The 24,029-nt window shown below is 47.4% G+C and overlaps 2 protein-coding genes across 6 annotated transcripts in view; both read right to left on the bottom strand.

The window, feature by feature from the left end:
- Positions 1-1,674: 1,674 nt before the first annotated feature.
- On the bottom strand, positions 1,675-19,540 carry TMOD1 (tropomodulin 1). 5 transcript variants are annotated; one of them, XM_075726575.1, is made up of 10 exons: positions 19,421-19,540; positions 17,302-17,458; positions 13,737-13,856; positions 10,293-10,382; positions 9,650-9,780; positions 7,951-8,058; positions 6,180-6,323; positions 5,309-5,453; positions 3,594-3,659; positions 2,775-2,815 (listed from the first exon to the last, which is right to left on the bottom strand). In XM_075726575.1, exons 1-9 carry the CDS (start codon positions 19,538-19,540, stop codon positions 3,625-3,627), a joined length of 1,050 nt encoding a protein of 349 aa, XP_075582690.1. In that variant the 3' UTR covers positions 2,775-2,815; positions 3,594-3,624. The 5 variants fall into 5 exon arrangements, with proteins under 5 accessions (XP_009491132.1, XP_075582693.1, XP_075582690.1 ...); XM_075726576.1 differs by having other exon boundaries at positions 2,784-2,815; positions 3,600-3,659; XM_009492857.2 differs by lacking the exon at positions 3,594-3,659 and having other exon boundaries at positions 1,675-2,815.
- A 1-nt stretch (position 19,541) lies between these two features.
- TDRD7 (tudor domain containing 7) overlaps positions 19,542-24,029 on the bottom strand; it is a 67,335-nt gene continuing 62,847 nt past the window's right edge. The window contains exon 16 of the mRNA XM_075726572.1: positions 19,542-19,584. Coding sequence (XP_075582687.1) covers positions 19,542-19,584 — 43 coding nt within the window. The remainder of the gene's footprint in view (positions 19,585-24,029) is intronic.

Below are 24,029 nucleotides of genomic sequence, written 5' to 3'. Positions count from 1 at the left end.
AATAACCTTTAGTGCTTCCATCGTAATTTTTAAAGTACTGCACAAATACACTTCGCCTGTGTGTTGGAGGTGCTTAATTCTGCAGAGGTAAATGCTGAAACCTAGCTAGATGTCTGCCATGTGGTAGACCTGGCTACAAGGTACAATGGTCCTGAGAGCTCCTGGCAGCTGGAGATTCTACCTCAAAGGCAGAGGGGAGCTATGGGGCCTCTTCTGGTCCTTGCTGCACTAAGGCAAGGGACAAGAAGGGTTTGAGATGCACAGATGGAGGCCCGTAAAGCCAGGTTTCCTCTGCTGCAGAGAGGGCAGGGGGTGTAAGAGACATCCTTAAGTCTCCCTCTTGCAAGTTAGCTGCTTCTGTGTCCTGGCTTCTGGATTAGTTTTGTGAGATTAATACAAATAAGGACTTGCCATGTGAAATGCTGTAGGCTGTGATCCAGGCACCTCAGTGGTAATGCCTGAGAGAAGGCACATTAGTTCCAGGAGAGGTGAGAGTTAAGCAGGATTGGCTGTGACTGCCAGATGCTGCAGTCAGCAGATGGCTTTTTCCCCCTTTTCCTGGAGAGCTGCTGGGAGAGTGATCCATTTGCTCCTAAATATCACCATTTTGTAGCTCCATCACTGCACAGCTTGACGCCTTTCACCACAAAGCCTGATGCCTCTCAGCACAGCCTGTCTCTGCTGCATGGCACTCACATGCATCTTTCAGCAAAGCAGCCTCATAAGGATCAGCTGAGGAACCTGGAGGGATCCTGCCAGCTTAATATACATTTGGGCTGCATGGTTAATTTGGATGCTGCTACAGTGAAACACAGGACAAGGTTCTTGTTTCCCCCTGCCCCCCCCCCCCCCCCCCCCCCCCGCCTCTTCTTTTTATTTTAAGGGCTTTTTTTTTTTTCATTTGGGAAAAAAATGCTGTTATAGTATCCATGGTAGTGTTTCCTCCTCTGCAGATGCATCTCCTTGTGTGTCTGGGTTTCTTAGCGCCATCGGAATTTCCCAAGATAAGATTTATTGTTCTTCTGAAGCCAATGGAAGAGCTGAGCCTGTACCATGCAAATCTGAGTGGATGGCTCAGCTGAAACTGGGTGGCTCTGGTTTGATGATTTAGTTGACCATTCTGAAGTCTTTGCAGTACATATGAAAGAAAAAGGCTGTCTGCCAGGTTCCTTCTTTTTTAAATATGTTTGCAAGTATTTTTCTTCTGCATTCTTTTCATTTTCTGATATGGAACTTGCAGGGTGAGGGGAAGAAGCTATAGTGAAGCATTTAATTTGACACTACTGGCACATTTATTAAGATTTTAAGAGCAACAAATATGTTTCCCACATTGCTGAAAGTATAGTGTTTCTCTGCTTCGTTGGTCAGAGCTAAATCGTGGGTAGTATTTGCGCACAAGCTCTGAAGAAATTTGTGGGACTTTTGCTGGAATATGTGTAAAAGGCTGCAAAACTTCACTTTTAACAGAGGTGTGCAGACAGATTTCTAGCAAGTGAGAACATTTTCCAGGACATGTTGTCATCAGACCAAGAATAAGGCTTCAGTATGACAGTGCTTCTGCCAGGAGACTTTCTACCGAGCAGGATCCCTCCCATGTTAATAGAGGGAATTTTGGATGGGATAGTGCTGGGTCCAATCCACTGCATGTCTGGGAGCTATGCAAGCCTGTGGGGAATTCCTCCCAGGCTAGATAATGGGTAGTAGACTGTCTGACAAAAAGCTGTCAGACTGCATGCAGTGTAAGTTCAGAGTTGGGGTATTTCACTTAACAGCTTTTCTAGGGCACAGCATTTATTGTTGCATTTATGCAGACATTAGGGACGGCAGTGAAAGAAACGATCCCTAGCAGAACAAAATTTAATTAATGGACATGATCATCATCTACACAAAACAGCAGAGAGAGAGAATCTGACTTGTTTCGAGTGAGTATCTGGACACACACTTTTAACATTAGGAAACTGAAGAGAGTGGGGATTAGAAGAGAGCGCTCTGGTTTGCTGATTAGTTTGGTCATCTCTGTGGGGTTAGGATTTGCATCACATCTCTAAAGGTGACTGTTTTCTTCAGACATGCATAGGATAGAAGAATATTAACCCATCCTAAGCTGCTCAATTTTTGAGACTCTGTTTTATAATTGGTGGCCTTAAGTTCCATTTAAATGGGATGGAGAGAATTTTTTTCCTAAGAAACACAGGGATGCATTTGAAACAGCATCTCCAACTAATTGACTCAGCAAATGTCGGTAAAAAATTTTAATTCACAATTCTTGAAATTAGCCATGTTTTCAGGTTGTAGAAGTGCTTGTTAAACTAGTTGCTCCTCTATAGTTACTTGAGATCAATTTGGAAAAAAAAAAATAAAGTATTTTTTTAATACTTCTATCATTTGTGTGGAACAGTTGTATCTTTCACTCATGCATACCACATCCTAACTGTATGAAACACCGTGCAGGAAGTTTATAGAAAAATTAGGTCCCAGGTTAATTAAGAGTCACTTTTACACTGGGATGTACTCTAAACTGAGATTGCATAAAATTGGCAGGTTATTACTGGCTTGAATAGTTTCCAGCTCTACAGAAAACATCAACAGTCCTATGGGATAAAATCTTCAACTACAGCCACTAGTTAATTTAAACTGTTAGTGCATAAAACAGAACTGAGGCACCACAAATACTCCATCAAGGCACTTATTGCCTTTAGGTTTCCACAGTGTAGCACAAGATCACTGGGAATAACCTCCATAGCCAGGAGTTAGACTCCAGTTCGGCACTTGGGAAAAATAGGCCCGTTCAACTCTGCAAGTCTCCTCTTCCTCACTGAAAAAGAAGAGCAAGAGGAGTCAGTCATGGCAATGGGAAGATGTGGATGGCAGGCTTGGCGTACCCGCTGTGGAAAGGAGCTGAGAGATGTACTTTCTGCCAGGAAAGAAACAGGATAGCGTCAGCTTCTGAATTCCTGCTTTAAGCAGCAGGCACAGCCTTACACAGTTTAAAATCAAGGAAGGTAAGATGAGGTTTCTCTCCCTATGAATTTTTAAGGCCAGAAGCTACTTTCAGCCTTACCTCCCTTATTCTACAGTCAATTATATTTCACACAGTTTTGTCTTTGTAATCTGACTTTGACCAAAGCATCATCTGATGCTGACTGATGTAAAGATAGCATACAGATGCCACAGTTTTTCCTTTGCTAGTTTTTCTCAATTGCCCTTTAAAATAAAAAAAACAAAATTAAATAAATGCTATCTCATTTCTTATTTTAAGCCTTTAGCCTCCAGCCCTCCCATCATGGTTAACATGGTCAATGTAGTCTCATATCTATGTTTAAAGTTGCTTTACAGCTCTGACAGCTACACTTATGACTTTTCAAGAAATGCAAGAAAAAAAGAAAAAAAGGTATAAAGAGGATGCAGAAGTTATCTTATGAGGATGAATGTAAAAGCCTTCATAGTTGGTTCCTAGAGAGCATCTTAGAGAACAGAAGCGATAGGACCAAAACCAAGTTTGGTACCATCAGGTGATAGTAGGCAAGAGCACTGAAGTGGAGCACAAGCAGAGAGCAATTGCTGACAGGGAGGAAGATAAAGTTTTTCTATACTTATACGTTGTCCAGGTGTAGAGCTGAGATGCTATTGCCAGAGACCATCAGACTGATGAATATGAGCTGCAAACAAGAACCAAATCAGACAAAAAAATGCAGATGATAATGGTCAAAGAGGCAAAAATGCACAACTGTTACATGGAAGGCAAGTTGTGAATTCCTCCGCTTAACAGCAGGAACAATGAAAACACTAGATTCAAATCTTCCAGCTGATTACTTCAAATGCCAGGTGCTGTATGGTTATTAAAAGCCTTGCTCTGGTCCAAAGGACAAAATAGCAAGCCTTTCCTGGTGCAGCTCTCTAGTGACCAGGAATGCAGCTGCAGGCAGAATAAATATGCAGTGAACCGTAATACTGAGTATTCTGTGTGGTCCCTGAAAAACTGGCACATACCTCTATGTTTGGTTGGGCTTCCTAGGAGCATGATACTGGCTGAAGCAAGATTGATTTTTTTTTTTTTTTTTTTAATTTTTTAAAACACAACATATTTATCATCAGTCTAAATATGGCAGCCACTTAAAGCTATTTTTCTGTGGCGCTTAAAACCTGAAGTTGATTCATGAAGGGACAGAAGACCTTGTCTGTGGTGAACCATATGCAGATTAAAATACATGGTTCCAGTCTTCCACCATTTCTTCATGGCTGGCATTTATATGTTAGGTCTATTCTCAGACCCTGCCTGTTAGCCCTTGCATTCTAGATGTGTCTGGCAGAACCCATCAGCACTACTGGTGGGGGGGTGTTTCTGGGAGCCCCCAGCCCAACCTCCCGCTCGCCACTGGCCCTGTCCCTTCAAGTCTTGCAAACCCTCACCCTCCTGGGGAAGGAGTTCTTCCTAATGTACAAAAAGGACAATCTGCCAACTTTTGCTTATTCCTCCCAGCTATATTTGCTGCTGTGGAGCGGGAGTTTGGCGCTGCCATGTTTGTAACCGCCTGGCCTATGCAGTCAGGAGCCACTGAGTACAGCGTGGCTGGGATGCTGGCTGCATTCACTACCGCTCTGCTGGACTGATTTCCAGTGCTCTACAGCAACTCGTAGCCAAGCAATGGAAAGCCTCTGCCACATGCATCGGCTGAAATGGCAATTTGCAGACTTGCCCTCATTTTGCTTCACAAGCACTTCCGATCACTTCATTGATAGTACAAAGATAACTCAAAGCCATGTGGTTCCCCACCTCTCCCTACAAACACTTCCAATCTGTTTTGCTGAAGGGTATGGGCCAAGTCCCACTGCTGTCAAAGTTCAACTCTACTACTTTTCATCTGCGTGTTAAAGTGGGAATGAAGCTGGAGGAAGACAAGCAGTTGGCAGAAATGACAAGTGCTGGCAGCTCACAACCCATGTGCCATATGCTGTATCACGCGCTGTACTGAAGCACGTTAGCAGCTCTCGCTCCTTTCCAACAAGACCCGCTGTTACTGCCAAAAACGCTGCCTCTTCTGGGAGTTTTAGCTGCCCAGCGTCTCCAGGTTTGGAGCACAACCCATTGCCTGGCCAACAGCAGGTGCTTTAGGGAACCAGTCACTGAAGGCTGCTTTCCTCCTTGAGGGGCAAGGCATGATCAGGCCCTTCAAGAGGTGGTTTCTAATTCAAGCATATCCACCAGAGCCTTCAGGTGAGCCGTTCTGCCCTTCTGCCACTAGGAATTGCCCCCAGGCAGAGGGAGGGACCTTCCCGTGCTCCCTGGCTTGCAGCCAGCCCGACTCACCTAGGTCATTGTTACTCATCATGGCATTGGAGGCGCGGAGCCGGGGACCTTGCTGAGTGAAATGGTACCCAAACTTCAGCAGGGAGGTGTTTTTTTCCAACATGTCTGCAATTTCCATTTCTACTTTGTTGCCCAAAGGCTGGCTCTTTTGAAAACAGAAAACAGAAAAGCAAGCTGGTCAGGTCAGAGGGTGATTCAGAGTGAGCACTTAGATCTGCTATGTCCACCCCTTGGTCCATTTGGGATTTCTGACTTGGAGCTGGTGAAACAAACTGCTGGCCTGTTCCTAGTACAACCGAGTGGCTCCAGCTCCTCCAGCAGACATTCTCACAAGTCCTCTTGCCCAAACACTTTATTTCTTGGACAGATTTGCAGCTAAGAGATGTCTGGAGAACCTATGATTATGAACTGCCAGTCATCTGTCCCTGAGCTCCCCATAGCTCAGCTGCTTCACTACTATCCCCTGGGTTTCTGGGGGAGCTAAACGTGGCACTGCATCTGTACCACTGCACACTCTGGAGCTCTCCTTCTCTTTCCCTTCCACTGTAGCAAAAATTTCAGTTTTACTAAATATACATTATTATGTCCCCACAAGAGCTCGGAGCAAGGTGTGATATTGGACAGGTGCATCACTGCTCTCCAGGGCAGCACCAGGAACACGGAAAGCTGCTTGCACTGCCACAGCCTTTGTTAATCATTGTAGGTAGTAGCAGGTACTGCCCAGGAACTGCAGCAGAAACAAGGGGCTGAAACCCCTCCAAAGCAACCTGGCAGTGCCAGCGGGCTGCCACCCTCCACCTTGACCAGCTACTCAATTTTCCACACCAGGACACATTCACTTGATCAGAGCTCCAGCTTGTGCACACTTTACCTGGTTGTCGATGCGCAGCTCTACGAGCGATGTGTTGCCCTGGAGTGCTTCGACAACAGCCAGGATCCCTGATCCAGAAATGAAGTTTGATTCCACATTCAGGCTCTTCAGCGTGTTATTGACCTTCAGCATTTCTGCCAGTGCCTGCGGGCAGAGGTGGGTGGGAAGAGCTGGCTGTCAGACAGGCAGGGGCAGAGCACCCCAGAGCAGCAGGGGTTCAACTCCCCTCGCCTCCGGAGGACGCCGGGAGGACCCCATGTGCCAGGTGTTTCACTGCCACCACAGACGGGTGAGCTCTGTGTGGGGTGAAGGGGGTTCCCCCTGTTGCAGGGGGATTCTTGCACGTGAGCATGCTGGAGGCCACAGCAAAACCTTGTACAGAGAAACCCTTAGGGCCACCCCAAAAGGTGACAGTCCACACCTGCGGCTGCCCCATGACAGCTTCATCTGTCCCTCTCCTAAAGGTAGCATGGTGATGGCAAGGATGCTGGCCCGCGTCAGCCCTGCCTCCTGCCTGACCGGCTCCCTGCCTGCACTGCCTCTTCTGCGCGGGACTGAGATGCTTCCTATCACAGCAGGCAGAGTGTGGAGTGTCTGTCTTGAACAACAAAGAATTCTCCATGTCCAAGACATCCTCCCAAGCGGCATCACAACCATATTAATCGCTTTTGCTTCCCTCAGCAGGCAAGACCAGAAGTGGGCTGGCACACTCCCAACCCCCCTGACCTGATCCGATGATCTCATTTCATAAGCTGCATGGGAGGACCCGTCTACGTCATGAAACAGAAGGACCAGAAAGTGATGCCCAAGCAGCAGGGTTGACCTGCACCCACTCACACAGCACTTGGCTCCACAGCTCCCCTAGTCCTGCACAGTGCCCCATGGGCCCTCAGACAGTGCCAGTGCTGCATGCACAGGCTTCTTCCCCAGTCCAGAATGCCTGAAACAATGTGAAGGCTGTACTCACTCGCCAAAAAGAATTTTTTTTTTCTAACAGGAAAACTGGTGTGCACATATGTGTGTGGAGGTAGGTAGGGGTGGTCTGGGTGAAGAAGAGCAAAAATTGGTTGCAGTGGTGCTGGAGCAGTGTGCAAGGATGCAGCCAGGAAGGTAGCACGAGGGCCAGCCAGAACAGTTCAGCACCTCTCTGCATCCCCACTCATATTTAAGACTGTTTGCAGCAGCCAGAAAGACCCTTTATCACCCACAGAGACCACGCATAAGAAATGCAGAGTCCTGCTTCTGCACAGGTGTGCACAAAGGAGCATGATCTTAAAGGTCTTTTCCAACCTAAACAATGCTATGATTCCTTTCAATATGGAAGAGAGCCGGAGTAGACGTGTGCAAGGGGAGGGACGGGTGTGCACACAGCAGCGTACAGCTTTGTATCAACAGAAACAAATGGGGGGGCCCTGATGTAGGATAAATCAAGACAGACAAACAGCTTTTACAAAATGCCACTAGGAAGTCCGTTCTTGTCTCCCGCTCCTTTTCCGTGAGATCCTTGAGGACAAATATGAGACCGAATGGGATTAAAGGATTGTGTCCTGAAATCTCCATAGCTGAAATAGGAAGTGAAGGAACCAAAGCCTGTCTGTCACTGGCTTCCACTAGTGCTCCTGAAACGGAAGCACCTGCACCAAACATGAGAGGTGCAGAACATGCCAAACGCGTTGTAAGGTGCAAAAGAAGCCAGCCAGTAACTCTGAAAATACCTTGCCCAAGAACAGCTCCTGTCACAATTTTATGACAGTGAGCTGACAGCACTTACGAAAGCAACAGGATCATTGCTCCGTGTCCCAACAATACTGAACTTCTTCACGTAGGTGTTATTTTTCAGTGCTTCCGCAAAAGCTTTTAAAGTTGGTATGGGAATATTCTGTGAAAAGAAATGCAGGAAACATGTTATACCATCATCCATATGAAGGAATATGCAATACATTTAAACAATACTTGAAATTTCTTATCAAGGTCAAATCACAAATGCACTGAAGTAATTTATGAAGGGGTTGATAAATGCTTTTACAAGTTCTCTTGCTATAATCAGCATGGCCTAAGGACCATGGCAATGTCTTCTCCTACTTCCCACTCTGCTGATAGCTCACTGCCTTGATTTGAAGCTACAATGTTGTTTAATTTAATTGCCCAGAAACTCAGCTACTTAAGAATGCAGGTGTTGTGGGGATGTATGTAACTATGATCCATGAGCCTACAAAGCACTGCTCCTGCACTTTTTAATATGAATGACTGAGCAACGTTCATGTCATGTTTAGGAAAATTTCTACCTATGGCGCCTGATCTAAAAAGACCTGAAATGATCTCCTTGTAGTACAAACCACAGACATGTCTGACTGCTTTATACAACATCTTCCAGGCTAACATTTGCCATGCTAGGTCTCAGCCCAGAAAATAAAACCATGCTGCTTATTCTGAGTTCCTACAAAATGAGTATTTTTCACTCATCAAGCACTTCAGATACCCTTTTCAGATGCACAGATTTTCACCTGTCTAAAATTTTAAGTGGTATCCTCAGCTTGGACTTCTTGCCACACCATGTGGATCCCACCATGTGGAATCATCTACAGTCAAAGCTATCTGCAGAGCCATAACACAGAGCCTCGCAGCTTACCCTTTCCACTGCTACTCCCCAGTTCTCCAAACCATGTCCCAAGGTCATGAGTCCAACACACAAAAAAAGTGCCTGCCTGCCAGTTCCTCAGCATGCTGTCCCCAAGGGATGTTCAGGGTCACTAACCAGAATCAAATATATGAAAGTAAAAATCTTGTTATAGAAAGGTGCAGGTGGCATAGCACAAGTGTTTTTAATGTGCATGTGCAGTTAACCATGTTCTTGCTATTTGACTATGCCATCATTCAACAGACCCCATGCGATGGGTGTCCTGGAGTCAGGGAGGACAGATGGAAACTGTATTTTTTAGTATCTGTATGTGTCCCAGAGGCAACATAAGAAGTGGTGCTGTGTCCTGATTTGCTTTCTACAAGAAGGAGTCTCACAGAAAGGATGTGTGAGTGATGGTCAGGGCTACCTGCAAGAAGGGAGGTTTCTTCGTATTTTCATGGCAAGTGTCAGGATTATGAAGCCTTTTTCCTCCCACCTTTTTATCTTACATAAACAGCCCCTCCACCAAATGTGCCTGACTAAACCTTTAAAGCAACCTAGAATGCCTTTAACCAGACAGGACGGAGACAGGTCTCCCAAACTACCCTCAACACAGCCCTGCTCTTCCAGCCACTTACAGGAGTCCTCCTGCTACCAACTCCACACCATTGTCCCACAGCAGGTAACAACCACTATTGCCCAAAATGGAGATGGAAAGCACTGGTGTTTCCTATCTGCCTACATGCAGTGCTATGGTATTACCCTGTGCAGCAAACCAGACTTGGTCAGACTCCTGTGTATCAAATGTTGGTCCTGTTACTAAGAAAGTAGAGTAGAAAGGAGCAAATACCATAATATTGTTAAGGTTGACTTCCTCAAGGTCAGGATCATTGCTTTGTATCCGTTTCAGAGTTTCCTCCACATCCGTTGAGTTCGGTTCCTCGTCAGGAACTGGTTTGTACTGTGTGGGCTTAATCACACCTGCAAGTGAAAAGCAAGACATGTGAAACCAAAAGCACCCTGAGCAGCAGGCTGTTCTCTATGGGTGTGTTTCTCCTCTTCCAGAAGCAGTGTTGGGAGAGGGAAGCATGACCTGACAAACATATGCTAGATGAAAGACCCAACAAGCATTCGGCAGCTCCATCTACACTCACGTGTGTCGAGAAACGCTGCCTGGCAGCGCGGCCAACCAGCACAGGACAGCTGGTGCCTGCTGCTATGCGCTCTCAGGGTCCAAAACTGGGTGATGGAGGGCACACTGCCTCCGTGGGGCTGTTCCCTGGGCTGTGCTAGCTCCCGGACAGTGCCAGGGCAGTGGCTGAGACCGTGCTGGCTCACACAGGGCAAGGATGCACCAGAGATGGCCCTAGCAACCACAGGCTGCTCTGACAGTCATGGCTCCAACCTTCAGCCTAAAAATAATTCCCACTTAGCCTCTGCTAGCAAGCTTCAAAGCCACACACTGCAGCCTGCTAACACGCTAAATCACTTACTGTTGAGCCCTTCCTTGTTCACAATGTTGCTGCTCCCCAGTGCCTCGTAGTACTGCTGGTTACTCATCAAGGTGTGCATGCCAAGGATAGCTACAGAAACAGAAAAGGAGAACATGACTTGAGTTATTGCAGGCTCCAAAGACAGGAAAAGACGCATACATGCCGTGCTGCCCAAGATGGGGGTCTGTAGCGCATTACTTTTCCCTGTGCAAGCACAGAACATACAATGATGGGACCAAGCCCCTCAGCTGTCATAAATACGTAACAGGGCTCAAATGTGCTCCTTTGTTTATTCCAGTGTAGCATGATTCATAGGAGAAGAGGAATATCATCTTGCGGACACAAAGAGACAAACAGCCAAGGCTTCCCAGTAGCTGACTTGATTCAGCATCATGCAAAAATAGTGAGGAAAAGACAATAAAAGACAAAAAAATTGCCACTGGTAGGATTTAATCTAAGGGGTCCAGTCCAGCAGGAGCCTGCACAACCTCATCACCCTTGCTCACCTAGGCACGTGCCACCCACTGCAACAGTCCAGTTGTTGAGATGAGCTGTGCCCCATGTGGAACCAAAACAACCCCTCAGGCAGCAACGTATGAGGTGACTCTCGTCCGAAGCATGGCAATGCATACCACATTTTTACTCAACAACAACCGGTGGTGGTGGTTGTGTGCTTTGAATTGATCTTTGTATGCTTGGAAGTTGACACTGTCAGAAGCTAAAGCTCTGCTGGCTTGGTTGAAAAGCAGAAAGTGATGGTATGAACAATTCAAAGACTTTAAGAGCCCAAAAGCCAAACTTCTGCCAATTTGTGTCTCCCAGGCTCATGACTGCAAAACCAATATGCAAATGCACATTGAAACATGCCCAAGGGGATCTGCGGACATTCTTGCCAGCTGCAAATGAGCAGTGGGAAGCCAATGGCTTAGAAACATTTAGGGAAAGATTCTGTATATAAAAATAACCCTGCTACTTGCAGAAAGTTCATGTTTGAAAATAAACTGTTTATTTAATCAACAACTTTTTTTTTTTAAGTAACTATATGACTTTCTAAAGAAAAATGCAGACACATGAATACTTTTCATAAACAGACACATTTGAGCAAATCTTGACCTCTGGATGGGCACACTGGTTAAAATAAATAAAGAACAAATCTCTCCCTAAAATTCAAGTATGCCACCACAAAGGCGCTTTGCTTTCCCATGAGCTGCTCCTCTTATGCTTGGCTGGCACCAGTCCATCACCATTTGCTCAGTGCTTTGGCCAAGAAGGGCTGGGAGTTGCAGGAGAAGGCTATCCCTGACGCCCATCACATGAATGGCATTTGTTATGGTGACAGCTCACTGTGACTCCAGGTTTGGGTTGCACAGGCAGGACAGCCTGCAGCAAAGGGTGTCAATGAATATCACCGTCCACTTCCCCACACCCGCCCCAGCATATCCCCAGCTGGACTGCACAGAGCCAAGCAGTCTCCATTTCAAAGTCTGCATGAGGTTGGGCACTTCGAGTTTGCTTGTTTGTATTTTAGCTGGCCCTCTTCTCTGCCATGTACTCACAGCTGAAATTTTCAAGAGTGCAACACAGCTCAGAACAGTAATTTGCAGGCTCAGCATTTTGGGGACACACATAGACCCCAAACACAGCTTACTCTGACAATGAAATCTCTCCACCAGCCAGGACTGTGAATACATGGACTGCAGACAGAGGGAAGGATCTGCTGTTATGACCATGTTGGGTTTTTTGGGGCTAGAGTTTGTGCTGATAGACAAGAGGGACCCGCTGTTTGTAAGTCTGGTGCTCACCGTGTATTATCCAGAGGAACTCAAGCAGAATGAAGGCATCCCATTTCTGCCTCCCCCAGCTGACCAAAGGCATGGGAGCCCTTCCAGGACTTGTTGGGAGCCACCCACAAGAGCTATGCTACTGGCCTTGCCAAGGAAGGGATCCAATACACCATGGCTGACAATGAGCCCTCCTAAAGAGGCAGAAGCGGTTTCACAGCCTTAGCAAACTTGGAAAAGCAATGCTGTCACTGTCAATATTGAGATTTCAGCACAGCTTGTATCACATCAGTTCTCCTGCTGCCACTTCAAGTGTATTCTCCCAACAATTGCAGAACAAGCTGCCCCAAACAGCATTTCTCTGTGAAAATAATTGCTGCATAGATCTGGAGCTTAGAAAGGCAGATTTTATAGGATAGGGCTTTATAAGACTCTAGGTGTACAGTAAAAAAGCAAAACACAGAGATGCAATGCTTGGCCAAGGTACATATATTGGAAGCCTTAGAGCAGAAACACATTTCTAAGCCAGAATATGATATTATTATGCAGAAGATGTCTAGTTGGTGTGGTTATTCTACAGGCTATCTTACAGACTTCTGGCAACGAGCATAGTGCTAGGGAGTATGGAAATCTGAAGGAGACAGAACTGGAAGAAGAAGCCAGCAGCACTGAAATATTCATCAACTGCTAGACTGGGAGGGGACATGTGAGCTCAGTAATGCACCAAGGGGGTGTTCATATGCTCCTTTGGCCAAGGCATATCCTACCCCAGTCACCAAGCTAAGTCTACACTACTGGCTTCAGCAAGATACCAATATTGTCATCTCCAAAGTGGCAGAGCGATGAGGCTTGCAGGGGGTCACCTCCGCTCAGACAACACTGCCTAAAAACCAGCAACGGGACACTGCTTGAGCTTACCTAGCATGGAGGCGTAAACCCACCAGATAGGGACGGACCATGCCTGTCCTCGGTTTGCATGAGGCTTGTTTATCCTGCTGAAGAGCATGCTGTCAGGGCTCAAACAGCACCTGCAATCGCTCTGTCCCCCTCTCCAGCTCGCGGTGCATTCCAACCTGCTTCTCAGTCATCGCAAAGTACACCAGCCGTTTAATGCTGGATTCCCCCATCCCTGAGCTAACATGCACAAAACCAACTGACCGCACAAATCACAAGAAATCCGTAGCTTTAAAATGTGTTGGAAAAGCTCTTTAACAAACAGCAGCTCTGAGTATCCATTGAAAGACTGCTCTAAACTGACAGCTCCTTTAATAGGTTGCACAAGAAATCCACATTCTCATTGGGTCTGCTTGGTTGTTTCCTAGAAGTCTGGCTTGACGAAAGCTGTGCTCCTGAAGGTGACAGGCTGCAGTTTGCAAGATTCAGTGGCAGAGACAGGAGGAGAGATCAAACAGCACACTTTATTCCCTTGATAAATCCTTCTTCTCCCTTCCTCAGCTTTGCTCCATGCTCCTGATTAAATCACATGGACTGAGAGTAACATACTTATGAACTTCTTTTTTTAAAAAGAAATAATTCCTGTCAAAACTGACAGCATTCAGGTAAACAGCAAAAAGCTCAATAGCTCATTTCCCACAAAAGAACAACCAAAAAGAAACTAGTAGTCGAACAACTTGAACCCCCAATTCACGTGAAACTATTTTACCAGCAATGTCACAGAGCTCTGCATCAGAGGCATTAGCAAGGGCTTCCTCCAGTTCCGGCTCCAGAGTCACACTTTCCAAAACAGGATCCATCGGCTTCTGCTTGGGAATCCAAGCTTTTCCTATAAATGCAAAGTGATGTCACTCTCAGTATAGCTACAGCACCTGTTTCACAACTAGCCGTGCAGATGCATTTCTGTGGGGTAAGATTTGCACAGTGGAAAGGACAGAGGGGGCACAAGGACCTAGAGAAAAATCAGATGAGACACTGAATCCCTTCCCATTAGCTCAATCTGAGTCTTGCTACGATGTGAGCCAGGAGGCACCTGCCAGACACCTCCAGCTGTGAAGCTGGACTTGTTCACCAGCGCAGAGGGCTGCACCTACAAAAGCCCAATAGCACATTTGTACAGGATGGTGACTGTTCAACGCACGGCACTCAAAGCCATGCACAGGCTGACCCTGCAGGACTTCACTTCTTTGAAGGCTGCGTAAAAGGGAAGGAGATTTGCCAGCGCTTGCATGGACCAAGAGAGGCCAGTGGCCTGGATCCAGCACTGCGCCAGATCAGTCCTGCCACTGAGACAGCTCCTGCTGCTAGCTCCAAACGCGTGGTGGCAGGGCAGATGGCACATTAGTCAAAAGAGGGTGGAAAGCAGGCAGTGGAGGGGGGTCTGGCAGCAGGCAGGGATAGCAGTTGGTCATCCAGTGAGCACACGGGATGCAAGGAGGAGCAGGCTTGGGGCAGCTGGTCTGCCTCAATGTTGCTGCAGAGGACAGTGTGGGGGGAAGACACAGAGGGCATGCCAGATGGAGATCTCTGTGCTCTATCTCCCGGGACAGCAACAGGCCAAGGAACAGGACTTTCCCCTACAAGTCAGAGGTGCAAAGCAACAGGTAACACAAAGCTGGACCTCAGCTGCTCGCTTTTCCTAACAGGGGCTGTCCACGTGGACAAGGGCTGTGCAGCGAGTGACGCAGCTCCAGCCCGGCTCTGAATGCCCTGGGCTCCCTGGCACTCCCCCATCCCATTGCCCAAGACGATCACCAGGAAAGCCATGACCCTTTCTCTGCTGGAGCTAGCTGCATCCCAGGGAGGTGTGGGGCAGTGGACGAGGTTCATGGCGGTGCATGGCTGCTCCCAGCTCCTAACAGCTCGCACCACCGATGGGCAGGCAGATCTCTTTGCGGAGGCTGAACAGCTCAGGTCTGAGATTTCACAACAGGGCACCTACCTGCGACCGCCCCACCGTCAAAGAAAAGAGAGAGGCTGGTGGTGTTTTAACACACCATGGCAGGGAGCAGTCTGTTTGGTAAACCCAGCGCTGCTGCGGAATGGGAGGAGGAGGGATCCCAGAGCATTTCAGAGCAGTCCCCTCCCCTGATATAGTCCAGGATCACTGCAGAGAGAGATAGCAAGTGCAAAGCTCTTGGCCTGGCATGCCAGCCAGGACTATTTTTGTCCCTTCTCTGAAACCAGAGTCAGCGGCACCAAAGGGGAGAAACAAAGATCCTGCTGCTCAGGGATGTGCAGAAACAGAAGGGGCTAAATTTAGCCTCAAGGAAGAAGCAACTGCACTTTGGGCTCCCCTGGTACGAAATGGAGGCTGCTATAAACAGCCTTTTGCAAAATGGTCCATCTCCTGCCTGTGCGCTGCTGCCCTGTCGAGGAGGGCAGGAATCCGCCTCCTGGGACACAGCTGCTCTTGCAAAAATAGGCAGAGCGTCATGTGTGCCTGCACGACCAGGCACCTTCTGGGTACTCTGCAGCAAAATGTCTGGGGCTGGCCCCCTCAGCTCTGTCTTGGTGTGGAGACCTGGAACTGTTGTTCCACTGGACACACACCTCAGCAAACTGTACACACCGTCTGTCGGTTCAGCGGGGAATAGGAGAAACAGGGCAAACTTAATTCTGCCACCACACAATAACTCCTTTTGACATCTCAGTGTCATGAAAGCTTCTGGGTTTTAATTTTAGAAAGTTCATCTCTCAGTCATGCTTTATTACAAGTCTGAACTTTAAATTAAATGGTGCATGCAAACACAGCATTATATATCATAATACAGCATGTATGCACACATCAACTCCTACCCTGTCCAGCAGCACAGCCAGGGAGAGCACCTCCCATGGCAAACTAGTAAATCACCCTCTGAACTGCAGACATGGTGATTTATTTCCAGCTCTGCCACAACTGTGAATATGTAATTTACCATCTCTGGCTCACAGTCAATGTAAGTAGTGTCTTCACTCAACAGCGTGTTACAAGTGAAAATATGTTTAATGTGTTTGAGATCACACCAGATTGAAATATGACTAGCTCAGACCAGAAGCTGAACACTCAAAATGCCTGAAATACCTCCATCTCCTGTGGAGCACTGCTACTACCTGCTGGGCTAGCCAGGCGGGTAGCCAACACTGGGCTGAGGTACGTCTGAAGTTGCTAAATTGCTCTTCCTGATAGCTCTCCTGATAGCACTCAATTTATTCTTTTCATTTACTTCTTTCAAGGAGAACTATTTTTTTTTTTTTTTCTAAAAATACCACCTCAAGTTTTATTAAATGGGCAGATTTAACACAAGCTCTTTCTGAGAGGCACGTGAATCAGTAAGGAGGCAGCTTTGACAAAGACCTCAATTGGGAAATATGCTCACATACTCACATTTTCATGCACTTCTTTTTTGATGTAGGGCAACCAGTAGTGTGAACAGCAAACAACCAGACCTTCTGCTGCAGGGGGACCATAGTACAGAGGGAGACACAACAGCCGAAAAAAGCTGCTGGAAGCTCCTGGAACCCAGAGGCAAAGACTGACCAGACCACATCCCACGTCACATGATATTCAGAGTGCTAATGGGAGCAGGAAAGTCCTTTGGATAATGGCACATGTCCCAGGAGAACAGGAAAAGATGCCAGAAGGAAGGAGAAGAGGCAGAGCAAACCCCTTGCTCACAGGCTGCAGGGCCATGCAGAGCGGGGATGCAGCAGCTGCCACAGAGCACAGTGCAGGAAGACAGAAGCATGCAAGCTGCAGGAGACTGGGAAATGAGGCTGGGGTTGTCAAGAGGTGACAAAGGATAGACGGGAACTGTTGGGATCATCACAGGTGAGGGGAGCTGTGGAGTTTCTCTACAGCAAGATGAAGTTCAGAGTGTAGGGATGGAGCATGACAGGCAATGGTGGAAGACAGAGCGCAGCCTGCAGAGCTCATAGGAGGACAGGGCAGAGGAGGAACAAGAGAGGACAGAAGATGATGTCTTCCCCAGAGCCTGATACAGCTGCAGTGGAATGGGGATGGGAAGAAGCTGCACAGTCGTACAGTCTCTGTCCATCACTTAACAACATGTCAGGTGGTACCCAAACCAGCAAGCACATGGACCTCTTGGGCACACCCCAGTTTATTAGACAGCCTGGACTGGGACTAGACAGCAGAGAGAGCAGATCCACCACCCCAATCATGTCAAAATGAAGTTGTGCTTAGCAATGCAGGTCAGACACAACTCTTCTGCTGTGCACCAACTGTGCCTTCATCATGACGCACTCAGTGTGGTGCCAAAGGATGACCATACCTCTCTTTTCACCTGTGAAAGGAACCAAGTCTTCTCTGTCTTTGACATCCTTCGCCTGCTGTTCTAGGTGGGCCATGAGTTCCTCCCTTTTGAACGGGCCAGTTGGTGGCTTTTGCGTCTGATCCCGCTGCCTGAGCCCTGCCGGCAGCAATGCATTCTAGGCACAGAGGGGAGAAACATGGGTTATCTCTGCAGGCCATGATCCCCACCGATGAAACACTCTCCACTCTCCTCATTGCACTGTCTTTCTTCCACATGGATGGACAATTTGCTTCTCCTTGTGTCAAACGTTATCTCCACCCAACCCCACTGATTCCTATATCATCTATGACATGTGATGCTCCTTCCCCCCTCCAATTTCAAATGCTGGCTCCACTACAAGATCTCCATGCTGCCAAGTGGATGTTTCTCTACAACAGCAGCTCTGGCCCTTTCTCTGGGGGCTCTCAGCCTCCTGCTCCTCCTAGCCTCTTCCCACACCCTCACCATTTCTGCTGTTTCGCAATAGTCCACCAGAACCAAGCTGCTAAACTCAACCGATCTTCTCCTCCCTGTATTTGTCTGTCTGAGTGCCCACACACCCCACATGTCCCAACAAGAATCAGTTCAGGGAAATGCCACGGTCTTTCACAGAGCAGGCCAGAGAGCCATGGTGGTGTCCTGTGCCTTTCATGATCCATCACATAACTACAGGCATCACATAACTACAGGCAGGGTCTCAGAGAAGGTCTCCCCATTGCAGAACAAAACCCCTGTGAACCTCAGCCCTTTTTCGAACTGCCTCCTTGTTATTCAGTCACATTAGGCACCATGGGAAGTTGCTTTGTGCCTGACACATACGGCACGTAAGCACCTGCTTATATTTAAATATAGAACAGCCTTAATGCAGTAAGTAAGACTATTTCCAGATTTGACACTAAGTATGTTCTTTAAAGCTTTGCTGGATAGAAGTCAACATTTACTTTTTAAGACATCAAGGTGATTTTGAACAACATACTGATTTTTCCATGCCCGCCTAATAAAAGTAATTCATTATAATTTACATCTGTATCAGTGAAAAGCCTGGGAAGGAAAATGACTAATAGGAAGCAATTAGACTCGGGCAACCTTAGTTGGCAACAGAGGAGAACTGTGCTAATGCACAAGCAGGGAGGCATAGGAAACAGCTTGCTTCCTGAGGCTTCGTGCTGTGAGAGGTGACCATGCAATCTTTGTGCTTTAACTCCTGTACTCAGGCTACACCTGTACTGACAGATATTCGTGCTTACTTTACCCTTCTGCATCTTTCACAGAATGCTTCCTGACTCTGTGTCCTCTGAGGCAGCTGTGACCAGCCCATCAGCCCATACGCTTAATCCCAGGAGCTAGCCTGCCACCTCTTAATTACTTTCCTGTGTTGCAATTAAAAATACTGCTGATGCAATCTACACTGCCCACCATTTCCCCCAGAAGCACTAACTGCATGTTGCAGGAACAATTTCTCACTTGGCAGTGCCCAGCTTCATCGTCTAGTGTTGCTGTAACCCAGAGGCCTGCCAGTTGGCTCTGCAGGGCCACAGGACAACATTGCCTCCAAAAATCTTTCATTGCTGGGCACCAGCAGGCCCACCGTTTGCATATGCGCAGCTCCTACTGATGTTGGGAGGTTGCTAAAAAGCAGTTGTTCCATTTTGCAAAACTCTGGGATTTGGGTTTCTGCCTAAATGGAGGAAAATACAGACCATTTGAAGTTTGCTACAAAAAAAACCCCAAACAACCCACAAACCCCAAAACATTCTCTCCAAGGTGGCCTGATCGGAAGCAGAGATCCAGTTTCCACAGGTTTACTGCCCTGCACCAGCACTGGCTCACACTGCTGCTGCAAATCACAGCGGTCATCACACTGGAGCATGCACGCCAGGGCAAGGGCAGGGGAATATCACGGAAACCAAGTCCCACGTGTAGCCCGTGCTCGCAATGGCACAACTGCTTCCGCTCATCTGCAGACAGTCTCTTCCATCCTTGCACTGAGCACAGGCTCTGCAAAGGATCCCACTTAAATATAGATGAGTAATGCAGCCAATTCCCCCACAACTGCTGAGATTTATCACCTAGCAAATTTTGTGTAAAAATGACTTACATCAGGATCCAGCTCTTCCAGTTCATTCTCTAACTTCCTGAGCTCTTCCTCTGTCAGAGCTCCAAGGATCTTGTCTTCATCCAGGTCTCGGTATTTTTCTAGCTCCTTTCTGTAAGACATCTTAGAGGAGTCTTGTGAATCTCACTTTTATGCCGAAACAGGACCTGAAATGAAAACAAGAAGCATAACACTGAATACATGAAACATGATGCTGCAGCCCAGCTGGTCAGGGAATGCTGAATACCACAGAGTTGCAGAAGATTTATGATTAAAGCGTGGCTGACTTCAAAGCCAGGTCAGACTGCTCAGGCCCCCATTCATATCCTACATGCAAGTAACAGCTCATGGGAGAGCAGCACAACTTCAGCAGCACATTGACCCATCACGGACTTACAGGGCAGCGCTGAGGACATGCTTTGTACAGCACCCTGGCTAGAGATGTCTTCCTCCAAGCAGTGCTACATGCTAATGAAGTGTCCTAGGCATTTATTTCCTTGAAGGACAATAAATCACAAATCATAAAGTCTGCAGTTCTCATGCCCTTAAAAGCCCCCAGTAACACCTCCCTGCACATGGCACTCCAACATAATGCTGTCACCAGGTGGGAAAACAGATTTGTAGCATCACTGAGTACCTCTGAGCCCTGCAAACCTCCACAAGGCTACAGTGTGCAGCACTCCTTCCCGTTTTTTAAAGCCACAAGGAGATCAGGAAGTATTATCCACTCGTGTGCTGGAGGCTGCCAGTTAAATGTGCTGTTTAGTGACCCACCTTCCTTGAGACAACACGTGTTTGCACTGCTGCAAGCTAAGCAGCTGACCTGAGTGTTACTGCACATCTAAACCAACCCTTCAAGAAGAGAAGTGGGAGTAATGTACTAAATGACCTATCTGGATAATCCCTGCTGACCCAGGGGTTTGTCCCATGCCTCCTAATATGAAATGCCATACACAATCACACACACGTAACTGGACCTCTGCCAGCTCTAAAAGACTGTAGTAGACCTTCTACAAAGGTCAACTTCTTTCAAATATGTAGGTGGGTTAAAAATACACTCACTACAACACATAAGAGTGTATGCAACTCTACTTTTTTGCTGAAAGTTTCTTTCTGTTCCATAGCACTGTCTGTACACTTAAATTTTTTTGGCTCAATTTTTGCAGAGAATATTGAACTCTAGACAATTTAAAGTGACTTTTCCTGGAGTTTAAAAAAAGTTTTGCTATTGTCTCCAGTGGCATTTACATTAAAGTAACAGCAAGGCCTGTACGTTTTTCAAGGAGACAAACATCTTTGAGTTTCTATAAATGGCCTCTTTTCAGCTTCTGTGGAGCGTCAGAGCCCTACCCCGAGTCACATCTCTCCAGTTTTGCTCATCCTCTTAGGGCAGGCCATGCTCTTATGATCGCTCTTCATTAGCGGAGAAGTCTCTTTATACAACTTACAACGCAGCTGCTGTTCCAGATAGGAAAATTATCTTTAGCTTGGTCACAAAAGGGCACATTAATGCACACATGGCTTGACAGCAAGCCCTTAAATTTAGAGCCGTCATCTGGTCAGACGTTCGGTTTCCCACTGGTGTGATGGCAATTCCTGCATCACTCGCATTCCTGCCACTCGCCACTTAGGAGGTGGAGTGCCAGGAGACAGTGCCTCCTTGATGGGAGGAACAGCCCCCCAGGCTCTCAAAGCCAGGAGCTGAGAGGGTGGAAACCAGCTTTTCGTCTGGCTGGTTTGCTCGGTGCAGTGACAGTCAACCTACAGGCACCAGGGTTGAGAGCAGCGGGAGGGTGAAGGAGGAACCACGGGCTGTGGGGCTCGGTGGGTTTGGCCAAATGAGGCGGTGGGGACCCCGGCACTCCTGTGCTTCACCAGTCCCCTGCGGCAGTCAGTGCAAGGCACCTCGAGCCGTGAGACTGACGTGCAGCAGCCATGCAACCACGCGCTGGCCAGGCTAGAAGCCATGTTCAGCAGCTCAGCCCCAGCAAGGCTGCCCTTCTGGTCAGCGTATCACAATCACCCATGAACGAACACTTGTCGTTACAGCAGTTATTATTACTCTGGTGTGAGAGATCACAGAAAAGCAGCCTGGACCCAGATCTGGAGATGTGCTGCGCACCGCAACCTTAGATTGAAGTGCATGAACCATGACTAGTCTGTACGTCATATTCAACTTTTAGTTTTGACTGTTCTGCTGTGGAAGGAGCTAGAGCTAAGAGCAGGCAGGAAGGCTGAGGATAATCCACCCCAAGGTGCTAAATTCCCTGTAACAGCTTAAAACCACCGATATCTGCCATGCACATGGCAATCTCCGTCTTGGCTACATGGGGACGACTACTCCCAGAAGCAGCCACAGCCCATTCCTAGCAACTGGGGGTAGCTGGCAAGCATCAGCTCGACTGGGACCAGAGCGTGGCCTCTGCAGGGCTGACCTTGTCGCCTCCCGCCAGAAGGACGGAGACTGTCAGCACCGAGAGGCGAAAGGCAGGACAGATGTCGGATGTCAGCGTGCACAGGCAACACTTCTGGAAAGCACTCCAGGTCTCAAAGCATCTTCCAGAGACATGAAGCTGGGGCTGCATATAGCAAAGGCCTTGAGGGTTGAGGACAGGTGCAGAGCCTGCTGAAACAGAGCTGAAATCCCTGTGGGGAGAATTTCACTTGCTACCTACCCCGAGCAGAGTTGCCAGGAGGGGAGAGTGCCCTGACAGCCTTGCTGGTGCAGCCAGACAGTGCCGACAACTCGTGCAGCTTCCACGGAGAGTGCATCAGGAGCGTTAACCCTGCCCGTAGCAGCAGGACGTTTCGTGCTGCTCCCTCGCCCCCTGAAGAAGCTGTGCGAGCTTAGCGTCACATCCTCCAGCGCAGCCTCCAGGACCAGCACGTTCACTGGCTCTCCCTTATCTCCGCATCCCAGGCCTCTTCTGCCCTATCTTGCTAATGAGTGCTGGGAGAAAAAGCAAACAGCCTATCTGCTGTAAATGGCAAGAGCACTCTGTACTGCCAAAAATAAGAAAGCAGGTGAATTCTCCCTAAGCATAATTGTTTTCATTTAGACAACATACTAAAACATCCGCCTCCACAAGCAGTTCTCCCTGGACTGTGCTAGGGTTCAAGCATGGCTTAACACAGGCCCCCCCCGCCACCTGCACTCCAAAAATACAAGATCCTCCAACACAACTGCAGTATTAAATAAATAAATAAATAAATAAATAAAAATTAAAAAAAATTAAAATAATTAATAACAGCAAATTTTAAATCCATACACTTCTGGACATTCAAGAAAGAGTTAACCCTAATTCACCACGAATGTCCTCCATCAAATCTACTTTCAATGCCTTCCTAAGGTGGCAGCTTTAATTTCTGGCTATGTGTCATTAAACCTACCAATACACTTTTCATTCAATCAACAAAGGAAGCATCACAACAAAATGTATATGTAATATACAGAAGCTGCACAGGACTGACACTATGATAACTTTAAGTCCTAAAAAAATTGAAATTCATTTTGACTACCAAGATAGCAATGAGACCAAGGTCTCATTGTCCAAAGTATTCATCAGACACATTAGAAGACAGCCCAAACACTTGCACTTAGTAAGTCTGAAGAGCACACAAGTTGGTATGCAGGAAGACCACTAAAAAGGTTCAAGGAGAAAAATGAAATCAGATGGGAGATGAACATACACCATAGGTGTCCTGGTTTTGGCTGGGATACAGTTAATTTTCTTCCTAGCAGCTGGCATAGTGCTGTGTTTTGGATTTAGTAGGAGAAGAATGTTGATAACACGCTGATGTTTTAGTTGTTGCTAAGTACTGCTTATGCTAGTCAAGGACTTTTCAGCTTCCCATGCTCTGCCAGGTGCACAAGAAACTGGGAGGGGGCACAGCCAGAATAGTTGATCCAAACTGACCAAAGGGCTATTCCATACCGTATGACGTCATGCTCAGTATAGAAACTGGGGGGGGGTTGGCCAGGGAGCAGCGATCGCTGCTCAGGAACCGTCTGGGTATCGGTCGGCGGGTGGTGAGCAATTGCATTGTGCATCACTTGCTTTGTATATTGTTATTATTACTACCATTATTATATTGTTATCATTATCATTACTATTTTACTTTATTTCAATTATTTAACTGTTCTTATCTCAACCCAGGAGTGTTTCTCACTCTTACTCCCAACTGTGGCATACCAATTGTGGCTGGGGCTAAACCACAACAATAGGTCATCTACAGGGAAGACTGTTCCTATCATGAATACAGGAAAACAAAACAAAAAAAGGCAACATTTGTGATTATGGAGGGGATGAAATAGTTTCTTTCTGAAAACCACTGAACAAATAAATGGATGCTGTAGAACAAGCGAAAATAAACAGCATCCTGTATGACACTGGGAATATACTCTTTACACTGCTCTACACGGGTACAGCCCCCCTGCAGCACTGTGCCCTTTCCGGGGCACCGAAACCCAAGAGCAGCACCGACCTCCGCGCAGGGAACCAGTGGAGACCTGGGGAAGGTGGCCCATGCCAGACCACCGTGTCCCATCTGTGGCGGAGAGCAGGCATGGGGACATGGCTGTGCTCCTCAGGTGGGTGAGCAGGGAGGGTAG

The sequence above is a fragment of the Pelecanus crispus genome, chromosome Z (assembly GCF_030463565.1).
Source record: "Pelecanus crispus isolate bPelCri1 chromosome Z, bPelCri1.pri, whole genome shotgun sequence".
Lineage (NCBI taxonomy): Eukaryota > Metazoa > Chordata > Aves > Pelecaniformes > Pelecanidae > Pelecanus > Pelecanus crispus.
The sequence above is the reverse complement of the archived record's forward strand: the minus strand, read 5'-3'. Positions and strand labels throughout refer to the sequence as shown.

Bases quoted from the DNA above. Each gene is read 5' to 3' on its own strand.
- TMOD1 (XM_009492857.2), bottom strand. From the start codon at position 19,540: ATGTCTTACAGAAAGGAGCTAGAAAAATACCGAGACCTGGATGAAGAC. The intron at 6,324-7,950 runs GTAAGTGCTGTC...CTCTGCCCGCAG, and splicing joins GCAATGATCCTGTTGCTTTC to GCACTGGCAGAAATGCTGAA. The intron at 2,816-5,308 runs GTGAGTCGGGCT...CTTCTTTTTCAG, and splicing joins GATGAGTAACAATGACCTAG to TGAGGAAGAGGAGACTTGCA.